This window comes from Mirounga leonina, unplaced genomic scaffold (assembly GCF_011800145.1).
Source record: "Mirounga leonina isolate KUSES-001 unplaced genomic scaffold, KU_Mleo_1.0 Mir_53, whole genome shotgun sequence".
Taxonomy (NCBI): Eukaryota; Metazoa; Chordata; class Mammalia; order Carnivora; family Phocidae; genus Mirounga; species Mirounga leonina.
The window spans coordinates 47044613-47070812 of NW_023270807.1; the positions used below are offsets into that span (position 1 = coordinate 47044613).

General features: G+C 39.4%; 1 protein-coding gene across 2 annotated transcripts; it reads right to left on the bottom strand.

Moving 5' to 3' along the window:
• UBE2J1 (ubiquitin conjugating enzyme E2 J1) lies at positions 1-25845 on the bottom strand. Of its 2 annotated transcripts, none has more exons than XM_034991397.1 (8): positions 25601-25845; positions 18129-18202; positions 17059-17190; positions 14636-14720; positions 14246-14351; positions 10334-10463; positions 8971-9090; positions 1-3020 (listed from the first exon to the last, which is right to left on the bottom strand). In XM_034991397.1, exons 1-8 carry the CDS (start codon positions 25629-25631, stop codon positions 2742-2744), a joined length of 957 nt encoding a protein of 318 aa, XP_034847288.1. In that variant the 5' UTR covers positions 25632-25845; the 3' UTR covers positions 1-2741. The 2 variants fall into 2 exon arrangements, with proteins under 2 accessions (XP_034847288.1, XP_034847289.1); XM_034991398.1 differs by having other exon boundaries at positions 2673-3040.
• Between the last annotated feature and the right edge of the window lie 355 nt (positions 25846-26200).

Sequence of the window (26200 nt, forward strand, 5' to 3'; positions counted from 1 at the left end):
TCAAGATACCAGAAAGTTTATTCATAGCTAAAAATAACAAAAAGATTTCTTATTCTCCTGAAATAGGAAATACTGTATTTCTACAGTCAAAATGATAAACTATTTTAAAGGCTTTTTAAAAAATTATTTGAGAATTTTGATGAAATTCATTTATTTCAGTAGAATAAAACAGTAAGCAGCATGAAAATGTAAAGTGCTACATAAAAACCCCACAACACATAAAATTTGAAAGCTTTCATTGGCTTAAACAGTTACAGGTGAAACAGACATTATATTTTTTTCGAGCATGCTATTTTTAACTACCTTGATATGTAGTCATGTGCTTTGCTGTTCAAAGAAAAAGCCATGAATTACTTTAATCTGAGGATTGGGGGAAGGAGTCCTAAGCCTTTACTAACCAGATCACACACCTGGTTTTGTCCTTACACTCTAATTAAAGGGATAAACTGGGGCTTTAAAAATAACAGTTTTCTGAAGTCTCTTCAGGTGGTGTTCGAGTAAGAATAGCCCCAAAGATCGATTTTGCTCATCAACTCCACGATGGGGATCCGAGTGACAACTTAAGGATTTTTAGGTAGCATCTGTGAGCCGAAAGGGAAAGAACAAAAAATATGTCACTTTCAGGTATGTGTATCAGGCGCTTAAAAAATGCGAACACAAACAAGAAGGTGGCCTGTCAGTTGATAGGGGAGGGAAGAGAGGCAAATCAGATAAAGAAGGACCTGCACAGTGCAAAATCTTCTTGGCTTTATCAATCTTAAAGTACTGGTAGACCCCATAGAAACATGTAACAAGATCACGTAGATCCAGAGGCCACCTCAGGTTTGACTGAGAGGAAGTGGAGGGAAGATTGTTCCTAGCACACAATTAATCTCAGCATAGGTTGAGAGCAGGGGGACTTGCTTCTTCTCAGGTGATAACATTATTTGGTCTTCCCAGGTGATCAGTGACCTCTTGCTAGGAGACCACTGAACCAATATCTTTAGTATTTTGTGTTCCAAACCAAGACTTCAGAATGTGCTTTCTCATGGCAATAAAGTTATAAAATGGTCACCTATAATTTTCCTGATATAGGAGGTCCTCATAAAGTCCTTGAGCTTTTTAAGACTTTACCAACTTTGGCTGTAGATATAACAGAAACAATCTGTAAACACTTTTAAAATGCTAATTTATTAAAGTTTAAGACAATTATGTATTATATAATAGTATACAGTATGTTCTTACTTTAGAACGGACATAAAGGAAAAATGGCTATTAGATGAAAATAGAAATTGTGTCTTATAATTAAGAGAACCAAAGTCCATAGCAGCAATAAAAATTAAATTTGCCTTTAATACCATTTTACAAATTGTTTCTACCTTGCCCATAATTTCAGTTAGTTAAAACTACATTAAGGACTTTATGAACACCATCCCCAAAGTATTCAAGGTACATTATGGACTTTTTGGACTTGTCTAGAACCTAAACGCCATTTACAACATTGAGTTGTGAAAAAAAAAAAAAAAATTTCTCACAAATGCACTTTTAGAACATAACCTACTTGAAAGCAGGGGACTGCCTGTATTTAAAAATTAAATCTTCATTAACAAATACTCTCAAAGAGTGCCCTCAATGCTGCGACTGAACGTGCTGAAGGCAATGTTTTTCTGTGATTATATGTTCTCACCAAGCATTATGATGATAAAATTATCTGCTAGAATCCGTGGAGCTAGCTAGCACTAACTTATATATTGATTTTGCACTGAAAATTATTTCTTGGGCTTTGATTAGGTGGACAATTCTAAGTAAAGGTTTTTCTAATTTCTATCACTGTTACTTGGGCCCTGAGCTTTTCTGTTAAAATGGTACATGAAATATTTCAACATTATACATATTCCTGGAATAATTAAATTTATAGTGATTACAAAGCTAGGCATATAATACCTTCAAAAGAGATACAATTCAAAGCAGAGCAAACATTAAAATCTGAAGATCCTTCCATTTGACTTCTGGAAGAAAATCAAGTGATTTCCTGGCTTGGACCCTTCTTTCCTTAAAAAAAAGATCTATAGAGGACTGTTTCCTTTCTTTCTTTGTAAATCTTGTGTGCATTAGGGAGAGAAGGGGATAACAGCATATCAAAGTGGTTACAAAGCATTATTCCCTCCAAATAACATCCAGTAACAAAGATGTGATCTCATTTCCTCATAATGTTTGGCTGCAATAGTTACTTTCACTGAACAACATTTAGGACATAAAGTAAGTCACAGAATGGGCATCCCAGTATATCTCCTATGAATGACATTCTCAGCAAGCTATTTGAAAGCTCTACTTTCCCTTTTCAACTCTTATCCCTATATCATTCTACATAAGTAGAAACAGAGTACTCAATAAATGGTATTGAGTAACTAGTAATACTCACTGGAACTTAAAACACCTTCTTTAATCCAAAAATTTCAAAGAATCATACAGAAAAGTATCACAGATTTACATAAAAAGAAGCTGAGGCATGAGAAACAACAGTAAGTTATTTCTCTGTAAAGCAGGTCATACGGTGAGACAAGGGACTTTGACTTCCAGTCCCTTAAACTAAGCAGACACAGTCTGAAAGTCTAGCTATATCTATACCGAATTTTTAAGGATCAAAAAAGGAATGAAGGGTAAATACAAAATAATCTTTTTGTAAACAATTCTTAGATTATACCCAATGCAGAATGTTTAATGAAGCAGTTGAGTCACAGCTCTTAAGACACAAAACAATATTATAACTCAAAGTCAAATATGTACTCATTGGCCAGATATATTCGCCGGAATATAAGAGCTGCCAATGCCAAAGTCAAGATGACAATCAGAACAGCGGATCCACCATGATCGGTGTGGTTGTCTCTTGGCTGCTGGCCCTGGGTCACATCTGGGGAAGTGGACGACCTTCTCTGATTCTGCTGCTGGGCTCGGCGTTGTCGAGGGCTCATAGAGGTATTCTTAACAACAGGTTGAGCAGGTTGTTGAAGGGATGCTGCTGAGGGGTTCTGGGCTCCATACTAGGAAATTTTAGGAAATTCTGTTTGAAATTGGCAAAGAAAACTTGTATATATACCTGTTATCTATTCAAGAGTACACAGAATCTCAGAGCACTAAAATATGACTAAAGGCAAAACTACCAAGAATGATCTGAATGCTGTAACTAATTACTCACCCTCCTGAATAAGCCGACAACACAATTTACTCTGAGTATGCATCAGGCAGCGGAGGAATTTATCAGCAACAAATAAGACAAGGACAGAGTTGAGCCATTTGCTCTACAGCTGGCTTTCTATTCTCCTTCAGGTGTAACTTCAGCAATATCTGTTAAACATCTGGGCACCTCACTTCTTGCAGGAGAGCCAAGGAAGAAAGCAATCTGATTTCTTTTTCGCTTGAAAATTTGCCATACTAAATGGCAAAAAGTTAAACTCTCAACAGTGTGCCTTTCATGAACCAGGTCTCTTCCAACATTATCTTACTACAGCAACATGCTTCCACCAACAATCATACAGCACAGGGAAGAATTTCAAACCGTACGTTCTTCACAGCAGTATTGTTATAAAAATTAGATGTGATTTCCAAGCCAGGATTATCTTCTCTCATAACTCCTGTCAATTGAATTGAGCACAAGTCTAGAATACTGTGTATTTGAATTGTGTTACTTTATATATGTAAAGCGTACTTTGGCACACTAGTTGGCCCCACAAAGCACAAGATACCAACTGCTTTCTATCCTTACAATGACTGCTTGCTCAAGCATAACCATAATGTGGTACCACGTGATTCAAAATCTTAAATACGGTTTATAGATAAGAAAGCTCTACAAAATACGAATTCCATTTTATTTATATAGACCCCTTAACTCTACCTCTAATAACCCAATGGCCTTTAATTCTTTTACTGAAAACACCTTAAACTGGTTATATTAATGCCAATACCCTTTCAAAAAAAAAAAAATAAGAATGCATGTTTTCTTCAGAATAACTTTAAAAACTGAGTAAATATAAAACATTTAAAATACTTTCCATTAGAGAAAATTTCAATATTTAGAAGGGAAAAAATCAAATAATATAATTCAAAATTTTTTTTTTAAGATTTTTTTGAGAGAGAGTGTACGAGCGGGAGGGAGGGGCAGAGGGAGAGGGAGAAGCAGGCTTCCCATGGAGCAGGGAGCCCGATGCGGGGCTCGATCCCAGGACCCTGGGATCATGACCTGAGCCAAAAGCAGTGGCTTAACCGACTGAGCCACCCAAGTGCCCCTCAAATTTTTTAAAAAAGATAAGAGGATGGGCTTTGTCCTGGCAACAGCTATAAACATTAGGGAAGAAACTGCTGATCTAAGTTACCTACAGAAGAAATTACATTTTAAATCTGACATTCATTTCAACAATCAAAGGTCTGAATAATCTGAGTTTTTTAAAACTGTCCTTTGGAAGCACTCAAATGTAGTGACCCATAACACAGAGATAAAAAAGGAACTACTGACTCTGAGTTAAAAATAAAAGTCACTGCTGATACTGAATTAGAGCTGCATGAACTTGGGACTTCAAACTCCAGGACAGCCAGCAACAAGCTCACTGAAGGGAGTAGATCCACAAAGCAGCAGCATTTTATGAGGTCTCACACTGTCCCAGGCATCATACAGGATCTTAACACTCACTGGGCTGAGCTAAGTTATAGCAGCTGATAACAGCAACATTCCATTTGAAATCTCCCATTCTTCTGACTGCTCAGCCAAGAAGCCAGAAGTGTCTGAGGCAGCAAAAGCACTCAAGGCTTACAGGGAAGGCTCTTAAGGAAAAACATGAAGGTGCTATCAATCCAGAAACCAGCATAAGAGACTGATTCGGCTTAAAGATTTTATTTTATACATGTTATTTTTTCCATTAGTTTGGGGGAGAATGCCCATGTACTTGACTAGAACAGGGAGCCGTATCATTACTAGGCTGGCTCTACCACTTTGGAGATGCAGGACCCTAAGCAAATTATTCAACCTAAGATTCAGCTCCTTCATCTGTACAGTGAGGATAATATCCAATTCTTACAACAATTAGTTGTAAGGATTAAAAGGATTAATGATATAAAGTGTTTAGGATACACAACTGCTGATTAAATGTTAGTTATTATTAATATTGTTACTGTTAATATACATACCCCTTTGGAGACACTAGATTTAGGGTTTGTTTTTTTTTTAAGATTATTTATTTGAGAGAGAGAGCGTGCATGCAGACGCAGGGTGGAGGGGCAGAGGGAGAGAATCTCAAGCAGACTCTGGCTGAGCTCTGAGCCCTACTTGGGGCTCGATCTCACGACCCTGAGGTCAGGATCTGAGCCGAAACCAAGAGTCCATCACTTAGCCTACTGCACCACCCAGGCATCCCACAGATTTAGATTTTAAAAAAATCATTACTTAGGAGTTTTTCAGACCCCTGTTAGTATGATTAATATTTTAGGGGCGCTGGGTAGCTCAGCCAGTTGAGGGGCCGACTCTTGGTTGCAGCTTAGGTCATAATCTCAGGGTGTGAGATCCGCCCACCCATGGGGCTCCGACCTCCGGGAGACGTCTACTTCAGATTCTCTGCCTCTCCCTCTGCCCCTTCCTCACCTCCCCCATGCATACCCACTCCCTCTCTCTAAAATAAATAAATAAAATCTTTTAAAAAGCATATTTAGAACAACAATCCCTTAAAACATTGACTTTAGATGATATTTTAGTACATGCACTTAATGTAGACATACTGCTTTAATTAGATTCCTGTATTTCAGATGCCTTCTGGATGTTATATTAGTATTACTGATTAGTGCTGAGATATCATAAAATTATAAAATTTTTCCTATTTAAAACAATCCCATCGGGCGCCTGGGTGGCTCAGTTGGTTAAGCGACTGCCTTCGGCTCAGGTCATGATCCTGGAATCCCTGGATCGAGTCCCGCATCGGGCTCCCTGCTCGGCAGGGAGTCTGCTTCTCCCTCTGACCCTCCCCCCTCTCATATGCTCTCTCTCATTCTCTCTCTCTCAAATAAATAAATAAAATCTTTTAAAAAAATAAAAATAAAAATAAATAAAACAATCCCATCAAGGGAAAATGGTAACAACCCCAAGGTTATAGACCCAGAGGAACCTAGATTGCTTGGAGTTTAAGGACTAACTGGACAAAATTTTGGTAGTTCACATGAAGTTGGCTTTAGCATTTTCAAAATGCTGTGTACGATTGGTGGTAGGACCTCTAAATTTTTGCTGTTGACCTAAACTTGTCCAAATACACCTATCACTGAATGAAGACTTAAGTCATACCAGTTTCCATTTCCTTAGTTAAGATGAAGCGACCATTTTTGGGAAGGTAGAAGTATATGACATGTGTATTTAATCAATTTAAAATAACCATCAGTCACAAGTAATTCCCTTGTAATACATATAAATTTTTCTAGAATAATCTAGAATAACCAGCATCTGTGAAGGAGTTTTGTGTTTGCTTTTTAATACAAAATGGAATGGCTTATTCAGAACCTCAATCCCTAGGAAGAGGGAAAAAATCTGACAGACTGGAAGAACATAAAACTACCATCAGTATTTTCCCATTTCTACACAGCTAAAAAAATCTGCATCAAAAAGCAACAGATGGCCTGATATTATCTGCTGTATTTAGACTTTGGGCAATCTCTCGCCCCCTCAAGGCTAAAAAAACATAGCTTATCTGGGATTTGATGTATAACATTTTAGTGAATTTATATTACACTTGCATGTAAAGCAGCCACCCCTAGCCAAAACCAAGTTTCAATTACTTCCATGGTGATCAAATTATATAATCATACTCTGAGATAATCTGTATATAAATGTAACTAACTTGCAACTGTAGCAATTGATTACTTATCGGTGTGTTAACCAGAATTGGCATCAATTACCTGTATCTATGAAAAAGAATTCTCAGTTGTATGTATTTTAAAATCAAAATGCACACCTGAAACTAGTGTAACTGTATATCAACTAATCAACTATACTGCAATAATAAACATTAAAACAAAAGAAGTAGGGCGCCTGGGTGGCTCAGTTGGTTAAGCGACTGCCTTCGGCTCAGGTCATGATCCTGGAGTCCCAGGATCGAGTCCCGCATCGGGCTCCCTGCTCAGCAGGGAGTCTGCTTCTCCCTCTGATCCTCCCCCCTCTCATGCTCTCTCTCTCTGTCTCATTCTCTCTCTCAAATAAATAAATAAAATCTTAAAAAAAAAAAAAAGAAGTAAAATCAAACCAAAATGGAAAATACCACTGTAATAATATTATTGGTTGTGCAATGTAATTTACTTAAACTTCTTAATTTCTTTGCCTGTATTTCTAGTATTTTTTAAAAGTGTCAATCCTAAGATTCATTTATTCAATCAACAAATATGTATTGACCACCAACTATATACAAGGCACAAGGCCAGGGACTGGCGATACAGTGCAACAGAAAGAGAGCTCTGATCCTCAAGGAACTGACATTCTGGGAAGATAGACAATAAATAATTAATGATAAAATAAATTACAAGTAGAATAAGTGTAACTGCAATATGCATTAGGGGGACTTGACACAGATTCAAGAGACTGAAGACAGATTTAAACATATCACAAGTATCAGGAGACTGTCCTTACAGGTGAAAAAAGATAACCACCCTCCTCTCTGAAATGGGATGGTTCCATTTTCTAAAAAACTATAAAATAAAAAAACAATTAGAATTCTAAAGGTGAAAAGTAACCTGAATTTTTTTAATATTTCAAGGTAAAACATATACTGACTAAAATTAACTCATAATATCCCTCTGCGATTCATAAAATTACATGGGGATCATGTAAAAATGATTTCACTCTCAGCATATGCTTCTTCCTTATACCCCTATCTCCAGTCCTCCAACTACGTCCTCCAGCGTTCCCTTTCCCCTTCTCTCTCCAACCTACTTCTCTCTGCCCATCTCACTCTGTGAAAAGGAGAGAACAACCACTCAGGACTATTCGGTCCCACTTTATACTAAGTTATTCCTGAGGCAAGGGCAAATCTGTATTTGCCAGCTTCTATTTCAATTTTCCTGACCCTTTAAAAATCCTCTCTAAAAACTGAAGAAGGGAAAAAAAGAGGTAGCTACTCAACCAAACAATGTTACCAAAAAGACATTTTTTTTTTTATATATAGAGAGAAAATCAATGTTTTTCCCCCATAATCCTAATTATTTAGCAACTATCCAGTCACATTTCTTAATCAATCTCTGATGACCTATACCCACCAATATTTAGACAACAGGTCAGGGCAGAACTAACAAGACACATAGTATTCATTTAATCTTTCATTCAACAATTATTTACTGGGCACTTACTATGTGCAAGGCAGCGCTGTCCAACAGAACTTTCTGAGATGATAATGTTTGATATCTATGCTATCCAATATGGCAGCCACCAGCCACAGGTGGCTATGGATTACTTGAAATATACCAGTGTGACTGAGGAACTGAATTTTAAATTTAATTCCGAATAATTTAAATATAAACTTAGATAGCTATATGTGCGTAGTGGCTATGGTACTGGGCAGAGCAGGTCTGAGGCAAATCTTTGGCTCTAGTCCTTTATTAACTGAGTACCTTAATGCAGCTTAACAAACCTGCCAAAGAAACAGTGCCTATTTAGAAAGTGGCTAATGTATGTATATTTTATTCAGAGTGCAGTGCTATACTGTAACGAACTTTTCAGAGAAATCACAGAATTCTGGAGAGACGACAGGACCTAAAAAGTATTTAGTCCAACCCCGTTTAATAAGAAAGAAGGTCCAAAAAGTATGAATAATTTGCTTAAGATAATATGACTCATTAGAGGGAGAGGTGGGCTGGAATCCAACTGTCAGGAGAATCAAAATATTCAGATATTTCATCTAGAGGTTTCCTCCTCTGACTGCAAATAATGATAATGATATAGACATACATGCATGTAAGAGACAAGAGCCATACCGAGGTACTTGCTGCAGCACCCTGGAATGTTGTAGGTATGTCATCCTGTAAATCATTTAGTGAAAAAGAGTGGTTTAAGTCCGGCTCGGCGATAGTTTTTCCAGATGAATTGACTTCTGCCTATAAAAAAGGTACACCCAAGAGCAGTGTTACAACAGGAAATGTACAGAATAACCCACACTTACTAATCCTCTCTTGGGCTTATTTTAATTGCTAATTTAAAGCAACTACCAATCAGTTAAACATCGAGTGCTCATGTGTCTAAGCCTGTGCTAGGTATTTCAGGAAAAAGCACAGACAAAACCTGTTCTCAAGGAGCTGTTACTTGGTGAGAGACAAAACTAATACCCGTGGTTCATAATCCACAATTCCCAAATAAGTTTTTTGTAATTTCCAGGTGAAGTATGACATGTGAGGTTATTAACAGTCTTTATCCCACATTAGTGTAAATATTCCCAGGTTTGCTGAGGGAATATTAATAGATTTGATTATGGGGTACTGCCCCAGATCCCACTGCAGGTACTAAACTATGGTGTATGTTTGGTATTTTCTAAAATCTGAAATTCTGATGTACAAAACACATCTGGCCCTCCGATTTTCAGAAAAGCAATTTTAAGTACAATAGGAATCCTCAGAAGGAAGAAAATAACCAATACTTATTAAGCACCTCTTCTTCCAGATAATACAACGAACAGAAGGAACAACTTCTCACAAGAACTGGATATGAAAGGACAGACGGGAGGTAAGGGAGGTGAACAGGGAGGAAGTTGCATGCTGCTTAATGCAGGTTGACATTTTTTAATAGAGCTAATTAAATCCCAGAAGTAATTCTATGTTTGAGTAAAATCTATGTGGGAAAAAAGGATATACAGGATATGCCAAAATATTAACAGCAGTTATTTCTTGGGGAGGGATTATGTATGATTGTTATTTTCTTCTAAATTACTATATTTTCTATAATAATAGCTAAAATTAAAAGCTAAATATAAAAGTATCAGGGACAGTTCTAAATACAAAACACTTAAGTATTAACTCAATCCTCATAAGAATCCTACCAGGTAAGTAATATTATTATTTACAGATGAGAAAAAGGTACAGACAGAGTAGCTAAGTAATATGTCTGATGTCCTACTACTAATAAGAGCAAAGCTGAGATCTGAACCCCAGGACTGTATACCAGAGTCCAAGCTCTTAACCACTATGCTGGACTGCCATTGTGAATGTATATTATTAGTTTAGTAATAAGAAAAAATTATTTGTAAAACTTTATTGCAACAGAACTATATTGCTTTACTTTCTATCCAGAATTTGGCAGTAAACAAAAGGGTCACATAGTTAGAATTTATTTACAAATTTAGAGTACCTTAAAACTGATTTGTCTAGCCAGTTCCTTGGCTTCTTGGTCAGCTTGGCTTGAATCACTTCCAGATTTTAAAGGCAATAGGACATCCTTCATGGCACAGCCACATCCCTCACAACAGAAATCTTGTGATCTGGTAGGAAATAATTTTTTTGGTGGGTATTAATCAAATATTTGAATGTTAATTCAAGACACTCAAATACCGAATGACTCAATTTAAAATAAGAGAACCCTGGATAATTCCATATCATATTCATCTACATGTAAATTAGACAATTACGGCAATATTATAGTTCTGAGACAAATATACAGGTTAGGTTAAAAAAACTCATGTTGGGGTGCCTGGCTCAGTCGGAAAAGCATGCAACTCTTGATCTCAGGGTCTTGAGTTCAAGCCCCATGTTGGGTATGGAGATTACTTAAAATAAATAAAACTTAAAAAAAAAAACCCAAACAATAAAAACTCATGTCAATTGTATCTCAATTTTTAAAAGTCTAAAGTTAAAAAAAAAAAAAAACAGGGCTTAGTTTCCACTTTTTTCCAACATACTATCTAAAGAAAACTAAGCTTTAGATCTATACAACAAAAATATATAAAATGTCTAACTACACTGTCCTCAAGATCACACATAACAAAACTATGTTAAGCCTGTGAAAAAAAGTCCATTATAAAGTCTGAATTATGTTTTAGCTGAAATATACATAAAATAGTAGAGAAGCTACCAAAAATAGAATTTACAAATATTTTTAGGGGAAAAAAATCACAAATAGCAGTATAACTTATGCTAAGTGAAGTAAGTCAGAGAAAGACAAATACCATATGATTTTACCCATATGTGGAATTAAAGAAACAAAACAAGTGAAGGGGAGAAAAAGAGAGGCAAACCACGAAACAGACTCTTAACTACAGAGAACAAACTGAGGGTTACCAGAGGGGAGGTGTGTGTGGTGGGGAGAGTGTCAGTGGGGGGGTGCAGTTAAACAGGTTGTGGGGATTAAGGAGGGCACTTGTGATGAGCACTGGGTGTTGGATATAAGTGATAAATCACTAAATTCTACAACTGGAACTAATATTGCACCGTATGTTAACTAGCTGGAATTTAAATAAAAACTTGGAAAAACATAAAAATAAAAAAATAAATAGCAGTATAACTTGAAAGACAGAGAACTCGTATAAAATCCAAAGATTCTGAAATTTATCACTCATTATATTAAGTAGACTCAAGATAAATCTGTTAATTAGACTACTTCCCAAGATTTATTTGTTTTCCTATGTTTTCATTTTCCCCTTTGTATTCCAGATATAGCCAAAAGTGTCCTAACGTTCACAAAAGTGCTGAGGATTTATATGACTGGAAGTAAATACGTATAATATATAGAAGTATGTACCATTACATTGCTGAACTTTTTAAAAAATTGTTTTATTGTACTTCCATTTCAACATAATAAAAGCCTTCAGTCTTTAAGAACATGCTATTTATTTATTTATTTATTTATTTTTAAAGATTTTATTTATTTATTTAACAGAGAGACACAGCAAGAAAGGAAACACAAGCAGGGGGAGTGGGAGAGGGAGAAGCAGGCTTCCCACAGAGCAGGGAGCCTGATGTGGGGCTCCATCCTAGGACCCTGGGATCACTACCTGAGCTGAAGGCTGACGCCTAATGACTGAGCCACCCAGGTGCCCCAAGAACATGCTATTTAAATTTATTAAACAGGCTCCGTAGCTCAGGGGTTAGAGCACTGGTCTCGTAAATTTATTAAACAACTTCATGTGAACAAAACATATGTAAAAGTAGTATTAACTTAGTATGTTGCCGAATATTTTTGTTTCACCAGAAGCAGCACTGCTGTCTGTATCCTTTTGAGAGTCAGCTATATCCAAATTATTTGCATTAAAATGTGTCCACTTTTATTTATTTTTTTAAATTTTTTTTTAAGATTTTATTTATTTGCGAGAGAGAGAATGAGAGACAGAGAGCATGAGAGGGAGGAGGGTTAGAGGGAGAAGCAGGCTCTCTGCCGAGCAGGAAGCCCGATGCGGGACTCGATCCTGGACTCCAGGATCATGACCTGAGCCGAAGGCAGTAGCTCAACCAACTGAGCCACCCAGGCGCCCAAAATGTGTCCACTTTTAACTGAGAAGTCAAATGAAACTTAAAGGGGAAGGTTAATTTTTAATATATTAATTTATCCATAAGGACAATATGCTCCCATGGATGAATGCAAAATCATGTTTTTAAAAAGCCTTTATCACAGACTAAAAACCTAGAATATATACATTGGGAAGTCTAGAACAAAAAAACACAGTTCTTTTTTTCCTTATACATGAAATGAACTGGATAAAAGTATCAAGACAGAAAGCCAACAAAGAAAATCAAATAAAAACAAATGTTATATATTCAAAGTACATATTATATAATTTGTGAATAATAGCTGCAGTAAGGTGCATCCCCAGAACCTGGAAATAAGGTTTAAAAAGAAAAGTTGTTGGGGCGCCTGGGTGGCTCAGTTGGTTAAGCGACTGCTTTCGGCTCAGGTCATGATCCCAGGGTCCTGGGATCGAGCCCCGCATCAGGCTCCCTGCTTGGCGGGAAGCCTGCTTCTCCCTCTCCCACTCCCCCTGCTTGTGTTACCTCTCTCACTATCTCTCTGTCAATTAAATAAATAAAATCTTTAAAAAAAAAAAAAGAAAAGAAAAGAAAAGTTGTTGATGAACTCTCCAAGAGTCTATCAAATCTTTCAGACACTAAAATCTATTTGATTTAACAAACAGCTACAGAGGACATATTCTGGGCTGTGCTAGGGTAAGATACACTATAATTTAATTAACGTAATATGTCTGAGAAGTGGTAGACAGAAGAGTCCAAAGCAGAAAAATGATCAAGATCAAGAATTACAGGGGCGCCTGGGTGGCTCAGTCGGTTAAGTGACTGCCTTCAGCTCAGGTCACGATCCCAGGGTCCTGGGATCGAGCCCCGCATCGGGCTCCCTGCTCAGCGGGGAACCTGCTTCTCCTCCTCCCTCTGCCTGCCGCTCTGCCTACCTGTGCTCTCTCTCTCTGTGTCAAATAAATAAATAAATAACATCTTAAAAAAAAAAAAAGATCAAGAATTACAGAATGTAAGTAATTTTAAATACTCTTCCTCACCTCACTGCAATTTTGGAATCTTTAACATTTGTTGAGGGTTGGGTCTAGTATTCTAGAATTAGAAAGCATCTTGATAGGATTTCTTATAAGGTCTCTTCCCTACGCACACTGATTAAAAACATAACCTGGGTTAGAAGTTGTTCTTAAAATAAAAGAGAGAGAGAGAGAATTAGTCTTTGCACTACTCAAAAGAGAGGCTACTCTGAATCTGATGACTAATCTGGGTTATACGGACAGAATGCATCTGAAAAAATGAGAAGGCAATACCACTAGGAAACCATAACTGGATAAAGAAAATCTCCTTTACTTTATTCTGGATCATTTACTGAGCATTTGCTTTGAGTCTGATACTGCAGATGCAAAGATGGATAAAGTAGACTCCCTCCCTCCCCTCAAGAAGTTTTTAATCTTATGGAAAGCTACATATAAACAACTGCGTTGTTTTTTTTTTGTTCTTGTTTTTTCCATCTGTAATTCTGCCCAAGTAGAGACAAATGACCAGAACTGTTTTCTTGGAGAAGGTATCTCCCACTTCAGGTTGATATTAACAACTACTTTCTAAAAGGAGACAGCATGAAATCAATTCTTTAGACTCTGGTCACCCCTGAGTAGTAAACTGCTACAAATGAAATTCTAAAATAGCAAAAGTGGACTAGATCCTGTAACCAAGGTAACTCACAAAGTAAGAGACAGAGCCTATCTCCTAACAGCCATTATCCAGAACAGTACTTAAATCTTAACAAAGAATGAAATGCAAAACTTACTTTTTGGCAAGTGCTCTTCTTTCCTCTGGTGTGTAATCTAGAGAACCTATAGCTCCCTCTCCTTTTGTTGGCATAAACCCAATGATGGCTAGTAATGCTGTTCTTACTGAAATAAAAAGTAAACATGAATCTAAGTTGTTTTGTAAAAGGAACTGGGTTTACTTTGGAAAGAGAAAAAAAGACACACAGGCTTTCACTGAAGAGGTACAGATAAGGTGGTTGTACTAAAATGATGGCAAAAATTGAGACAAGGAAAGAATTTTTATTCTCTATTCAATAATATCAAATTAATTATCCAAAACAGCTTCAGTCTCAAGAGGTGTTATACTTTATAATTATGAATTGATTAGAGTTATAGAAGAGTTATATTCACTTTAAATTAATACTCACTACTCCATGAAGGCTGCCAAGTTTCAGGATGATGTCCTGAGATGCTCAAACAGATTTTCTTGCCTACTTCAAACCGTCCATTAGCCTTAGGAATAAATAAGGCATTTAAAAAACTATATATGTGTTTAATGTTTTATAGTTTATAAGTATAAATATATTTTATAAATAAATAATTTTAAAAGAAAACTTTAAAAGAATATAATCTCCAAGGGGACACAGATTTTTGTCCTCTTATAGACACTCCACAAATACTTATAAAACAATAAAAGCTGTGAAGTTGTAGCACCTTTCTGAAATCTAAATAATTGACATGTAATGATGTCCTGATCTCCTTCTCTGAGTACAGTACTGGACTAGGCTCTGTGAAGGATCTAAAAGAGAAGATATGCAGAGGCTAGGAAAAACCTAAGGACTTGGTGTCACCTAACTAGATATTGGTGCAGGAGGCTCCGAGACAGGAGTGATTTTCATAAGGATGATGCAATATCGTAAGACAGGAATACAAAAGAGGCAGATCAGAGGTAATGATTTCCATTTTGGACATGGATCTGCTGTCTCGGTAGAAGAGCTATTGATGACATACAGCAGACTTCACAGAGGTGACCAGTGAAGCCATTTCATAGAAATAAGAGAAAATAGCTGATGTCTGAACTTATAGAATATCCATACTCAGAGGAAGGGGAAGGAAGAAGAGGCATGAAATTAGGATATAAGCTCCAAGTAGCCAGAGAATTTGACATATTCTCGGCCACATCTACAAGGTGCATGACATATGTTTTTTTTTTTAAGATTTTATTTATTCATTTTTAGAGAGCAGGGGGAGGGGCAGAGGGGGAAGGACAGGGACAAGCAGACTCTGCACTGAGCGTGGAGCCTGACTCAGGAATCAGTCTCACAACCCTGAGATCATGACCTGAGCTGAAATCAAGAGTCAGACGCTTAACCAACCGAGCCCCATGGTGCATGACATATGTTTAATAAATATTTGCTGAATGAAGACTAGAGAGTACTTTTCAAAATAGAGGACGTGAACCAGAAAGATCAAATACTGAAAATCAGGAAGGCAGGGCTGATTCTCAGCCAGTGTGCTAACCATGACCATACATTGGCTAACTACTGAAATATTTCTGTACTCGTTGGTTAACAGCTGCTGCCCCAACTACCCACCCCCCCACCCGTTTCCCCATGCAGCAGCCCCATCCCCTGAAACCTTTGGCTCTTCCCATGATCTAGCAACTAAAAAGTAACTCCTAACACAGTAGGGCCCCTCCAGGACCCTGCTGCGGGCCTACTGCCGGTATTAACAATTCTCAACACCACCTAATATTTGTTAAGCAGAACATTTTATATGATAGGAACTTTATATTGTGGCTGTACTTACCATACACAACCCCTGACAGATAAGAAAACTGAATTTCAAAATGATTATGCAACCTGCCTGGTGTAATGGAAAGAGCAGCAGTGGTCAGAATCCAGGTCTATTGGCTCTGAAACTAATGCTCTTTCCACTACAGCAAGTATCAGTAAAAGCAGCTTTAGTTTAGTATTTATTGATGAATACATTTGTTTTACCATTTGCTACTCCATGTGTGTCAGATATTTAACTTAGATGGACTGGGATGAGGACTGAGAAGAGGCAGTGCAATTTCTCAAACTGGTCTCTGAGACTGGTGTAGTAAGCATGCAGAAACCAGACTGCCACAGGCTAAACTAGAGGAAGGATGTCTTGAAGTTATCAAAGAGAAAATAGGACAACAGCTTAAAGAGGTAGGAGAAAGGCTTTTGTGTTTTGTTTTGGTTTTTTCAAGGTTAGAGGATAATTAGACATACTTGCAAATTAAAGGAAAGGAGGGAAGGAGAGCTTAATAAGAGAGGAATTTACTCTGAAGGAACAACATCCCAGAAAAAAAATAAGAGAAAACTGCATCAAGTTTTCCTTCACATGGAAGTGAAATATGTGAAGACAGAAATTCTAAGATATAAATAGTAATAATATAACTAACATTTATTGAGGACCCTGTGACAGTTATTTTCAGAGCTGTATGTAAAAATGAGGAAACTGAGGAAAAGAGTATAAGAAAGGTGAGAAGCTGAAGGTGATGATGTGATTAAGAGATATAATAACATTAACTATCCTTTCCTGAGTACTTACCAAGTGCCAGACACTGTGCCTAGCACTTTGTATCCACTAATTCATTGAATCCTATCAACCACACTATGGCAACTGTGCATTCATTAGCATCAATAATTCCTAGGAATTATTTTTTGGGGAAAAGAACTGTACTATCAAGTCCTGGTCCCCAAAGACAAAATTATAACAATGTTCTGCTTTATTTCTTAATGAAAATGAGTCTACTAACCATGCTTTGCAGTCACCATGAAGAGTTAAATCACAAGCATTCCAAAAAGCCAAGAATTCTTACCGTTAAAAGAATAATGCTCGGTGGTTTCATGGGATATTCTGGGGGCAGTACTATTCGTCCATGATAAACTCCTCCATCAAAATCAGAATCTGGGGGCCCTCTAACTGTGAAGTGCCATTCAAAAAGGTTATCCTGAACAAAAACAATAACCAGCAAGGAATCAATAACATTAAAACATTTGATCATCTTTATTAATGAGTACCAGAAATATTCCTGGATGAGAAAAATGAAATGTTTCACATTATTACTAGAATAGTTTCTAATGCACAAAATATCTCAAGTATAAAATTTATAAATAAAAGCTATTTAATCTAGTTTTCATGTCCCACGAGAGCTAAAATCTTTTTTAAACAAATGCATTTAAAAACAGCTGAGCAGTTATATATTCATAAAATTACAGATTTAATTAAGCTAAATTAATCCTTGAATACTAATTAGTGATAATTATATAATCAAATAATTGCTGTAAATGTGGATTATTTTAATAAACTTTAAAAAATTATCCCTCATAGACGCTTAAGAGCTTATTTATAAGTAGTCAGTAATATTAATAAATATGCTATCAACATCATCGTAGAGAACCCAGGTACTTTACAGTTTACAGTGTGCAAAATATTTGCACATACTTTATTACATTTTATTTTCACTCTTATCATGGAAATCAGACTGAGCACATTTAAATACCCTCCTTCTACAGATGAGAAGACTGAAAAGAGATAGAGATGTTTGTGCAAAAAGCCCAGACTAGCTGCAGGGGTCCCTTCAAGGGTCCAGGTCTTCCACACTAAAGAGTTTGGAGTTCTTTACATTACCCCTCCCTCCCTCATACTCAAAACCTAAAACCAATTTAGCATCTGAGACCATTTTATAGAGACTGGAAATTTGTTTCTAATATGTTGGATTCTGAATGGCTAATGAAATAAATACTAAGAAAATACAGGGAGTAAAATATACCAGTAAACCACACCAAACACATCTGCAATGACTCAAAGCAATGAAAAAAACAATTTTAAGGAATTCATTTAAAATATTAAAGTATTAAAATCCATATGTAAAAGATGGAAACTAACCTCTAATGGCTGTGCATGGTAATGATCTGTTGGATCTTTTAATTCTGCTGCTTCTTTCATTAAACGCTTAACAGCTAAAATAAAATTCATAAGATAGAGACATTTAAAATACACTTTTCCAAGAGATTAGCACAGATTTACAAACCTAATGAAAAAGTTCCTACTTCAATAAAAAATGTATAGAGGACTAGTTCAACTGAGTATATGGCAGAAGTTTAATTATGAGATAACAGTATTAATTGGAGAGGGGAAGGACATGGTAGCTAGGCATTAGAAGAATTATGTATTAAATTAAGTATTTAGGGCAGTACTGTTTTTATTTCATAAGTACTTACATATGCTTTGTATGTGCTAGCACTCAAACATTAACTCATATAATCCTCTGAACAATGCTATGAGATAGGTACTATTTTTATTTCCATTTTCCAGACAAAGAAACTGACATATGGAGAGATTATGTAACTTTTCCAAGGTCACACAGCTAGTAAATGACAGCTGGGATTCTAACACAGGCAGTCCAACTCTATCTTGTTAAAATGCCTATATTAACAAAAATTTGCCCTCTGGAATTCATGCTCATTAACAGTAGATCCCCCCCCATATTCCCACCTCTTGGGAATTTCCACCCACTGTCTTACATTAATATAAATGGGTGGCCCCAGAGGTCACTGAATCTCCATAGTTCTAACTGAATTCCTTTTTTTTTTTTTTTTGGTAGGTTCCATGCTCAATGTGGGGCTTGAGCTCACAACCCTGAGATCAAGAATCTCATGCTCTACTGATTGAGCCAGCCAGGTGCCCCTTGAATTCCTTTTTGAAATGACTTCAGCTTAATTAAAACTTCCAATCCACAGACCCCATAATTTTCTATGTCCACCTATACCTATATTCACTTCCCTCTTTATCCACACACTTGGCTCTTAGGAGTTTTTTCATAATCCTCTAATAAAATGCAATTCTAGCTGACCCAACCCAACCATCTTCTTATTTGGTATCTATACCCAAATAGCTGAGCATTCCTGAAAGAGGGGTGGGAGGGAGTCACAGAGGCAGGGACATGGATGCCATTATAAAGTTATTATCAACAACCTCCATTGGGACACAATGCCACCTAATATTCCTGAATTTCTCTGGTAAGCCCACCAGCCCACTCCAACTAGCACCCCAAGACTATTTCACACCTGTTTACTCCTCATCTTATTCCTCTTCCACCTCTTGGAGTTAACGGCACAGCCTTTTACTTCCATGATAAATGACTGTGGGCAGCCTATCACAACCTACAATCCTATCTGTATCTGTACCCTCTTTCCTTTCCTACTGGCTCTCAAAGGTCAATCCTTTGATCCCAGCCCCTCTCACCTCAAGTTTTAGGTGCCAAAAAAATGTCAGGATACTGGTGTAGGAAAGCAAAGCCAGGGAAAAACCAGATAGCCCAAGGCTCCCCAAAACTCTGTTTGAAAACCAATTGATGTAGTTCAATATGTGCTATAAGAGAAGTATGTACCAGGTGGGTACCCTAACCTGAGAGCAGACAGAAGAGAAAAGGGGTGAGGTACTGACATCTAAAAGAAAGACAGTAGGAATTATGCATGGATATGAATAGGCAGAGGAAACAATAAAAGGCAGAGGGAGAAGCAGACTCCCCGCCAAGCGGGGAGCCCACTACGGGGCTCGATCCCAGGACCCCAGGCTCATGACCTGAGCCGAAGGTAGATACTTAACCAACTAAGCCACCCAGGCGCCCCTACCTATATGTTTCTAATCGAGCATTTGTCATGCTTCTCAGCTTGCAATACTGTTCCCAGTCCCACTCCTTGTCTCATCTAGACTGGCTTTAAGTAACTTCCTCAGGAAGGTCTCCCTGACACCTTCCCTTGTACATGCTGAGGAATGACTAGAGATTCCCACCTGGACAGATAAAAATTTCTAAGGCATCCTGGAGGGGAGTGGAGACCAGAAATACTCTCCAAGTTATTCTAATGGTCTGTCAGGTTTGGAAGTCACTACCCTAGAAACTAGATTGAATCCCCTTGCTATAAGCCCTCATAACACTCTGTATTTTATCTTTCATAAAGTTCATCTCACTTGTAATTACTTAACACCAGTCTTTCCTGCTAAACAATTTACTTCACTGAAGGCTCCTCAGGGCTTAGCACATAGTAAACACTCAAATATTAGTTTAATTGAATTTTCCTATCATCCCTCCAAAAATATCCTTCCAAGCACCTGATTAAAGGCAATGGTTTTCAAACTTATTTGACAATAAGATTAAATCCTTTGTTCGAAAAAAAGCTTAATGAGAACCTCAATATGTAAAAGAGGTAACAGAGCTGTTTTGATTGAAGAAGCCAGCATGGAAGGGCCTTCAAGCAGTTTACTCCCTTCAACCTAGTCTATCAAAGGGTCCCATGGAACAAAGATGGAAAGACCCCGATTTAAAGCCACATAAAAATATCATTCTTTCAAATTAATATTATTAGATATAAATAAAATCATGGAAGCTGTTACGAAGTTAATTTATTTGGCTGCTGTCGGCAATCACAGATGTCATAGAGATTATTTTTCCTTCATTCCTCATCAGCTGGCTGAAAGATTAAGCTGAAGAACAGATTTTATGTCATTCCGTACCCTTACCACATTTTCTCTGCCTCTCTCCCACTCAGCTCAGTTCAACAGGAGAGATGTAAGAAAGAAATATCCAGTGGTAGCTGGATATTATGAGAGATGTAAGAAAGGGCCAGAATTGATTTAAGAATGCATTTAAAGGAACAGTAATTTGCTCAACAACTAAACATGCTTATTTTATTAGTTCATAGGCCACACAGGCACATACCATGTGAGAGCTGAAGCCATATAGCCAAACAGAAGGTAATATTAGTCTAGTGTTCTCATGATCTTTTTTTTCTGAAATTACATATATTATAAACACCTTAGTGCAAAAGAATATGGACTCTGAATTAGGCTGCATTAAACTTCTGGCTCTGACATTTTGTAGCTCTAAATCCTTAAATAAATCACTTAATTTTATTCTTCTTCAATGTTTGTACCTATTGAATGGGAGTCAATAATTTCTTCATATAATTCTCCCTTCCTTCCCCCTCTCCCCTTCCCCCATCACAAGGTATTAAGGTCAGAAATAGATTGGGATATAAGGCTCTCTCCCTGGTTCAAAACCAGGCAGTGAGCATATGTAGTTGGCCTCATGGCATGGCTCTCTGGTTCCCAAGGAGAAATATCACTGCTATGGAATAGTCAAGTTTCAAAATACTGCCTGGCAATTGGGGCTATTGCATAGTCTGCCACTCCTGATACTCCATCTCTTGCTATCACATAGTTAGAAAACTTTTTCTGATCAGCTCCTCTCTTCTACCATGGTGAGATAAGATGTGCCAGGGAAGGGAAAGAAGTGGGGAGCACCTGCATACCTGCTCTTGTTCTTTTTTATGGAGGCCACATGATCTCTCTAGATCCAGGCTCTAGGCTCCATGGGCCCAGGCATTAGCGATCTTCCCATGCCCAGGCTCTACCTCACTAGGCTTACACTGGGCTTTGGAGACAAAGCTTTAGCTAAAGAGATCTTTTACAGGTCACTGTCTCTCATGTATCTGATTTCTCTTGGAAAGCAAATACCTTAATGCAATCAATCTCCAAAGCATAGGTAAAATGCAGGAGGCAGGTATACTGAGGATATGAACCCAATGTCTGGTCCCCAAGTGCCTCCTCCTGCTCCCATAGTAAAGGCACTTAAGCAAATGTTTAAGGACGAGTGCTTCTGCCCGGAAATACCCTGCCCGCGACCCATTCAACAAATATTTAAAGAATGTCTGAGTGATGGAGACAGAAGAATAACCAAGACCTGCTTCTTGCCTTCAAAAAGCTCACAGTGAGAAAGACATGAAAACAACTACAATACAAACACTAAGTGTGTACAAATACAGGGACTACCTTATAGTCTACCTAATAGTCTGCCCAGGGTAGCTGGGCAAGGCTGAACCTTAAAGAAGCATGAAGAATGGGAATTTCCATTGGATTAAAGGGAAGCCATTCTAAGCAAAGGTTCCAACAGGGACCAAAGCATACAGGTGAGAAGAGCGGCTCACTGGACAGTCACTTGGGAAAAATGGATACATGGCAAAAATACAAAGGAGAGGGGGGGAAAAAAAGCAAAGGAGCACAGTTGTAGGAAACTAGGTTGGTGAGAAAGGCAAGGATCAAATCATGAGCAGCCCTGTAGGCCAAGCTAAACACTTTACTTTGAACTTTATACATAGCTATTAGAAAGCTACTGAAAAATTTTCAATTTGAGGAGTGATCAGTTTTATTTTACTGGATCTGGTGACAATGGTGCAGTCAAATGCTCTACCCCTGAGCTATACCCCCTGGATCTGGTGACAATGGTGACTGAATAAACACTTGTCTGCGTGGACTGGTGCCCATGTGAGAATGCCTGCGTGTGTGTGTTCCAGGCTAGGGGGTGGAGTAAAGGTGTAGACCAAGAGATCAAAGATGATTCCCACAAGTGCCTAGCTGCTGTCAATCCCTGGAATAAGGAAGGGATGAGGTGCAAGTCCGGGGGAGGAGAGTAAATTGATGAGTTCGGTTTTTTGTCACCTTGTAGAGATTTTTTCAGTCTGTGGGAAATCTGGGTGAAGCTGTTAGATCACCAGTAATTCACACTAAGAACATGGATAGGACAGTTCCCAGGTTTCTGGTGGAGATAGTGGGTGCCTTTGCACTAGTCTCTTATACACCAATCACCTGCTAAACACACCCATAGGCCCTTCTGAAGAAAGCTGCCACAAGAGGTTCTTTATACATAGGTCTCCCTACTTTGTACTATGGGACCCTACTACCTTGGCCAGAGCAGACCCAAAAAGGGATCAGGAAGCTTGATGCAGAGCACCTACTGATAAGCTACGTCAGAGGCTTATGAGGTGGCTCCATACAGAGCTTTGCCCATAACCACAAGTCCATTCCAGAAAAATCACAAAGAAATGTTTTCTTACTTTTTTTTTTTTAAGATTTTATTTATTTATTTGACAGCAAGAGAGGGAACACAAGCAAGGGGAGTGGGAAAGGGAGAAGCAGGCTTCCTGCTGAGCAGGGAGTCCAACACGGGGCTCAATCCCAGGACCCCAGGATCATGACCCGAGCCGAAGGCAGACACTTAACCGACAGAGCTACCCAGGCGCCCCAGTTTTCCTACTTACCAAGTGAACAAATTACTATCCACATGCTAGCACACTGGCCCCGAACCAGTTATGTGTATTCTCTTAATTGTACCATCCATACCTCTAAGACAACTGCACATTACAGAGAAAGGGTTCTATCTCTTACATTGTGCAGTGCTTTTAACCACTTTTTTTCACATAAGCATTACTCTAAAAATATCACAGCACTGAGAATAAAACAAAGGAAGGAAGCATTTCCACCATGCCTCCTGGCATTTCTAGTAAGTCCCATATATCATCTAATTCACCTTCACCATGAACTCCAAATGATCCACACGGTAACAAACAAACAAAAAAAAGATCTTAAAAAAATCATTTCATGTAGAACAGCAACACCACCTTTGAGGAAATGATTCCAAAAAAGAGGAAGCAATTTATAACACTGGGGCATGTCGACCAAAGCTCAGCCATCTGACAGATCATGTACTTTGGAAATGTATAAAATTCTGGAAAATTTTGAAAGCTTTTCATAACCTCAGGTATGATAATGTATCAAACCTGAGCAATGTGCTGTAACAACAATGTTTGGGACCCACCAGTTCTCCATTCCAAACTGCACAACTATTTATATTTCCATTATTCTCTGGACATTCCACTAAGTACCTCAGCTGTCCTAAGGAACGTGGTACCATGTGATCAAGTAGTCACCGTACATTTGTACCCACATAGTTTTATTTAAATCTATGACAATCTAAACAACTTAAGCATTCTATCATCTAACCTTAAAACTAAGGTTTTCTTTCCCTTTCTCTTTTACTTTCCTACCCCCGCCCCGGGGTGTTCTTAAGAGATGTGCGGGGTGTGGGGCTGGGGGGGGGTCCTTAACCCACTGAAATTGAATTGTATAAATGCATTTCTTTTTTTTTTTTTTTTAAAGATTTTATTTATTTATTTGAGAGAGAGAATGAGAGAGAGAGAGCACGAGAGGGGGGAGGGTCAGAGGGAGAAGCAGACTCCCCGCCAAGCAGGGAGCCCGATGCGGGACTCGATCCAGGGACTCCAGGATCATGACCATGACCTGAGCCGAAGGCAGTCGCCCAACCAACTGAGCCACCCAGGCGCCCTATAAATGCATTTCTTGAAAGCCCATAGGCTTCACCAGATTTTTAAAGCAGTCTATGGACCCCCCAAATGTTATGACCCATTCTACACACTTGGCCACCTAAGAACACTTCTCAGCCTGACAGCACTCAAGCTAACAATGCTCTGTTCAGTCAATATCCTCAGACTTTTCTGGAGTTTCTATATATTAAGTATTTTTTAAAAAATCAAAGGTTTACAATGTCAGCTCTTTCCATAAGGATGCTAATCTTGCTGATTCCTACCGAAAAGATGCTTTCTTGGAAGGAAAAAATAAGCAGCAGCAAATATTTGGTCAAACCATCACTAATATTCTAGGATTACCATTTAGAGCTGAACTGTGGAGTTTCTCCCTCCTCACAAATTTATCAAGGTGCAGACAGAATAAATACCACTTATAGACCCGAGTGATTCACTTCCAGCCTGCCTTAATATGAGACAGCTGCTTACTTTTCTTGCATCTTTATAATGCACCAGAAAAGAACTCGAAGCTAGGACTGTCTGGGCTGTTCTGTGAATGAAGCAGGGGCGCTAAATACAGGAAGTCTCTAGGACTGAATATAGATATATATCATGTTAGTCGTCGTGGCAGAAATCGTGGTTAGCTCTAAAGTACACGGCTCATCTAGTTTTCTTAGCTCTTTGGTTAATTGGTTTAGTACAGAATATTTCCTCTAGGTCTGGAATTCCACTCGCCCCAAATGCTGCAAATGGGATATTTAAACAACCAAATCCTCACATGCAAGTGAGTCGAACAGCTAATAAAAGTCCGGTGGCAGCGACGAAGGGATAACGACGGTCAGTGTTCAGGTAACGCAAGGGACTGTTAACTATTACCCACGGACATCACCTTTACACCTGTTCTTAGGGATGAGTTCAGGACCCAGCACTACTCGACCAAGATGAGGAAAGGGAAAGTCCGGGTGCTGCGGGGAACTGGCCGGTCCCCAGGACTGGCGGCCGGTGGCCGCCCGGCCGCCCTGCGGCCTGCACCATCCCGGCAGGCGGCGGTCTCGCGTAGAGCGCGAAACCCCGAAGCGGAGCCGCGAGCGGCGGCGGACGCGAGGGACCCGCAGCGCCGGGCCCGGGAGCCCAGGGTCACCCCGCCCTCCCCGGCCCCCCTGGCGGCGCCGCCCGCCCGCCGCCTCCAGCCCTGCTCACCCGGACTCTTCAGGTTGTAGCGGGTCTCCATGGCGGATCGCTGTCCCGGCTCCGGCCTCCCGGCCCGCCGCCTCCACCTCTCCACGCCGCAGCTGCCCGGGTGTCAGCGCGGCTCGGGCCGATTGGGCCGGGCCGAGGGAGCCTCGGCAGACGCCGCCCAGCCCCGGCCCGACTGCGGGCGGGGCCTGGGGGAGGAGCGTGAGCGTGCGGGCGGGGCGCGGGCTTTGCGAAGGCACCGCCTCCTCCGCGGCTCCCCCCGCCTCCCTGAGGGCCGGGCGGGCGCCGGCGCCGGCCGGGGCGTCGCTGAACCGGGCGGCCGGGCTGGAGGTCAGCCTCCCCGTCTGGCCGCGGGCCCAACCCCACCGCGGCCGCCGGCTCTGCGTCACCCGCCCTCGCCCGGGTTTTGTGAAGTTTCCCTGACGTGGCGGTCGCTTCGTGGCAGTCGGTCACTGCGCGGTCGCCGCTGGGCCCGCGATGGATGGTCGCTCCGGGATCTGCAAAAGCGGGCGGCGTCCTCGTCCTCCTCTCGGCCCGGCCCCGCGGAGGCCGACCTTTCGCCGAGCCCGTCCGGGGTCCCCCGGCGCTCGCGGGTATAGGGAG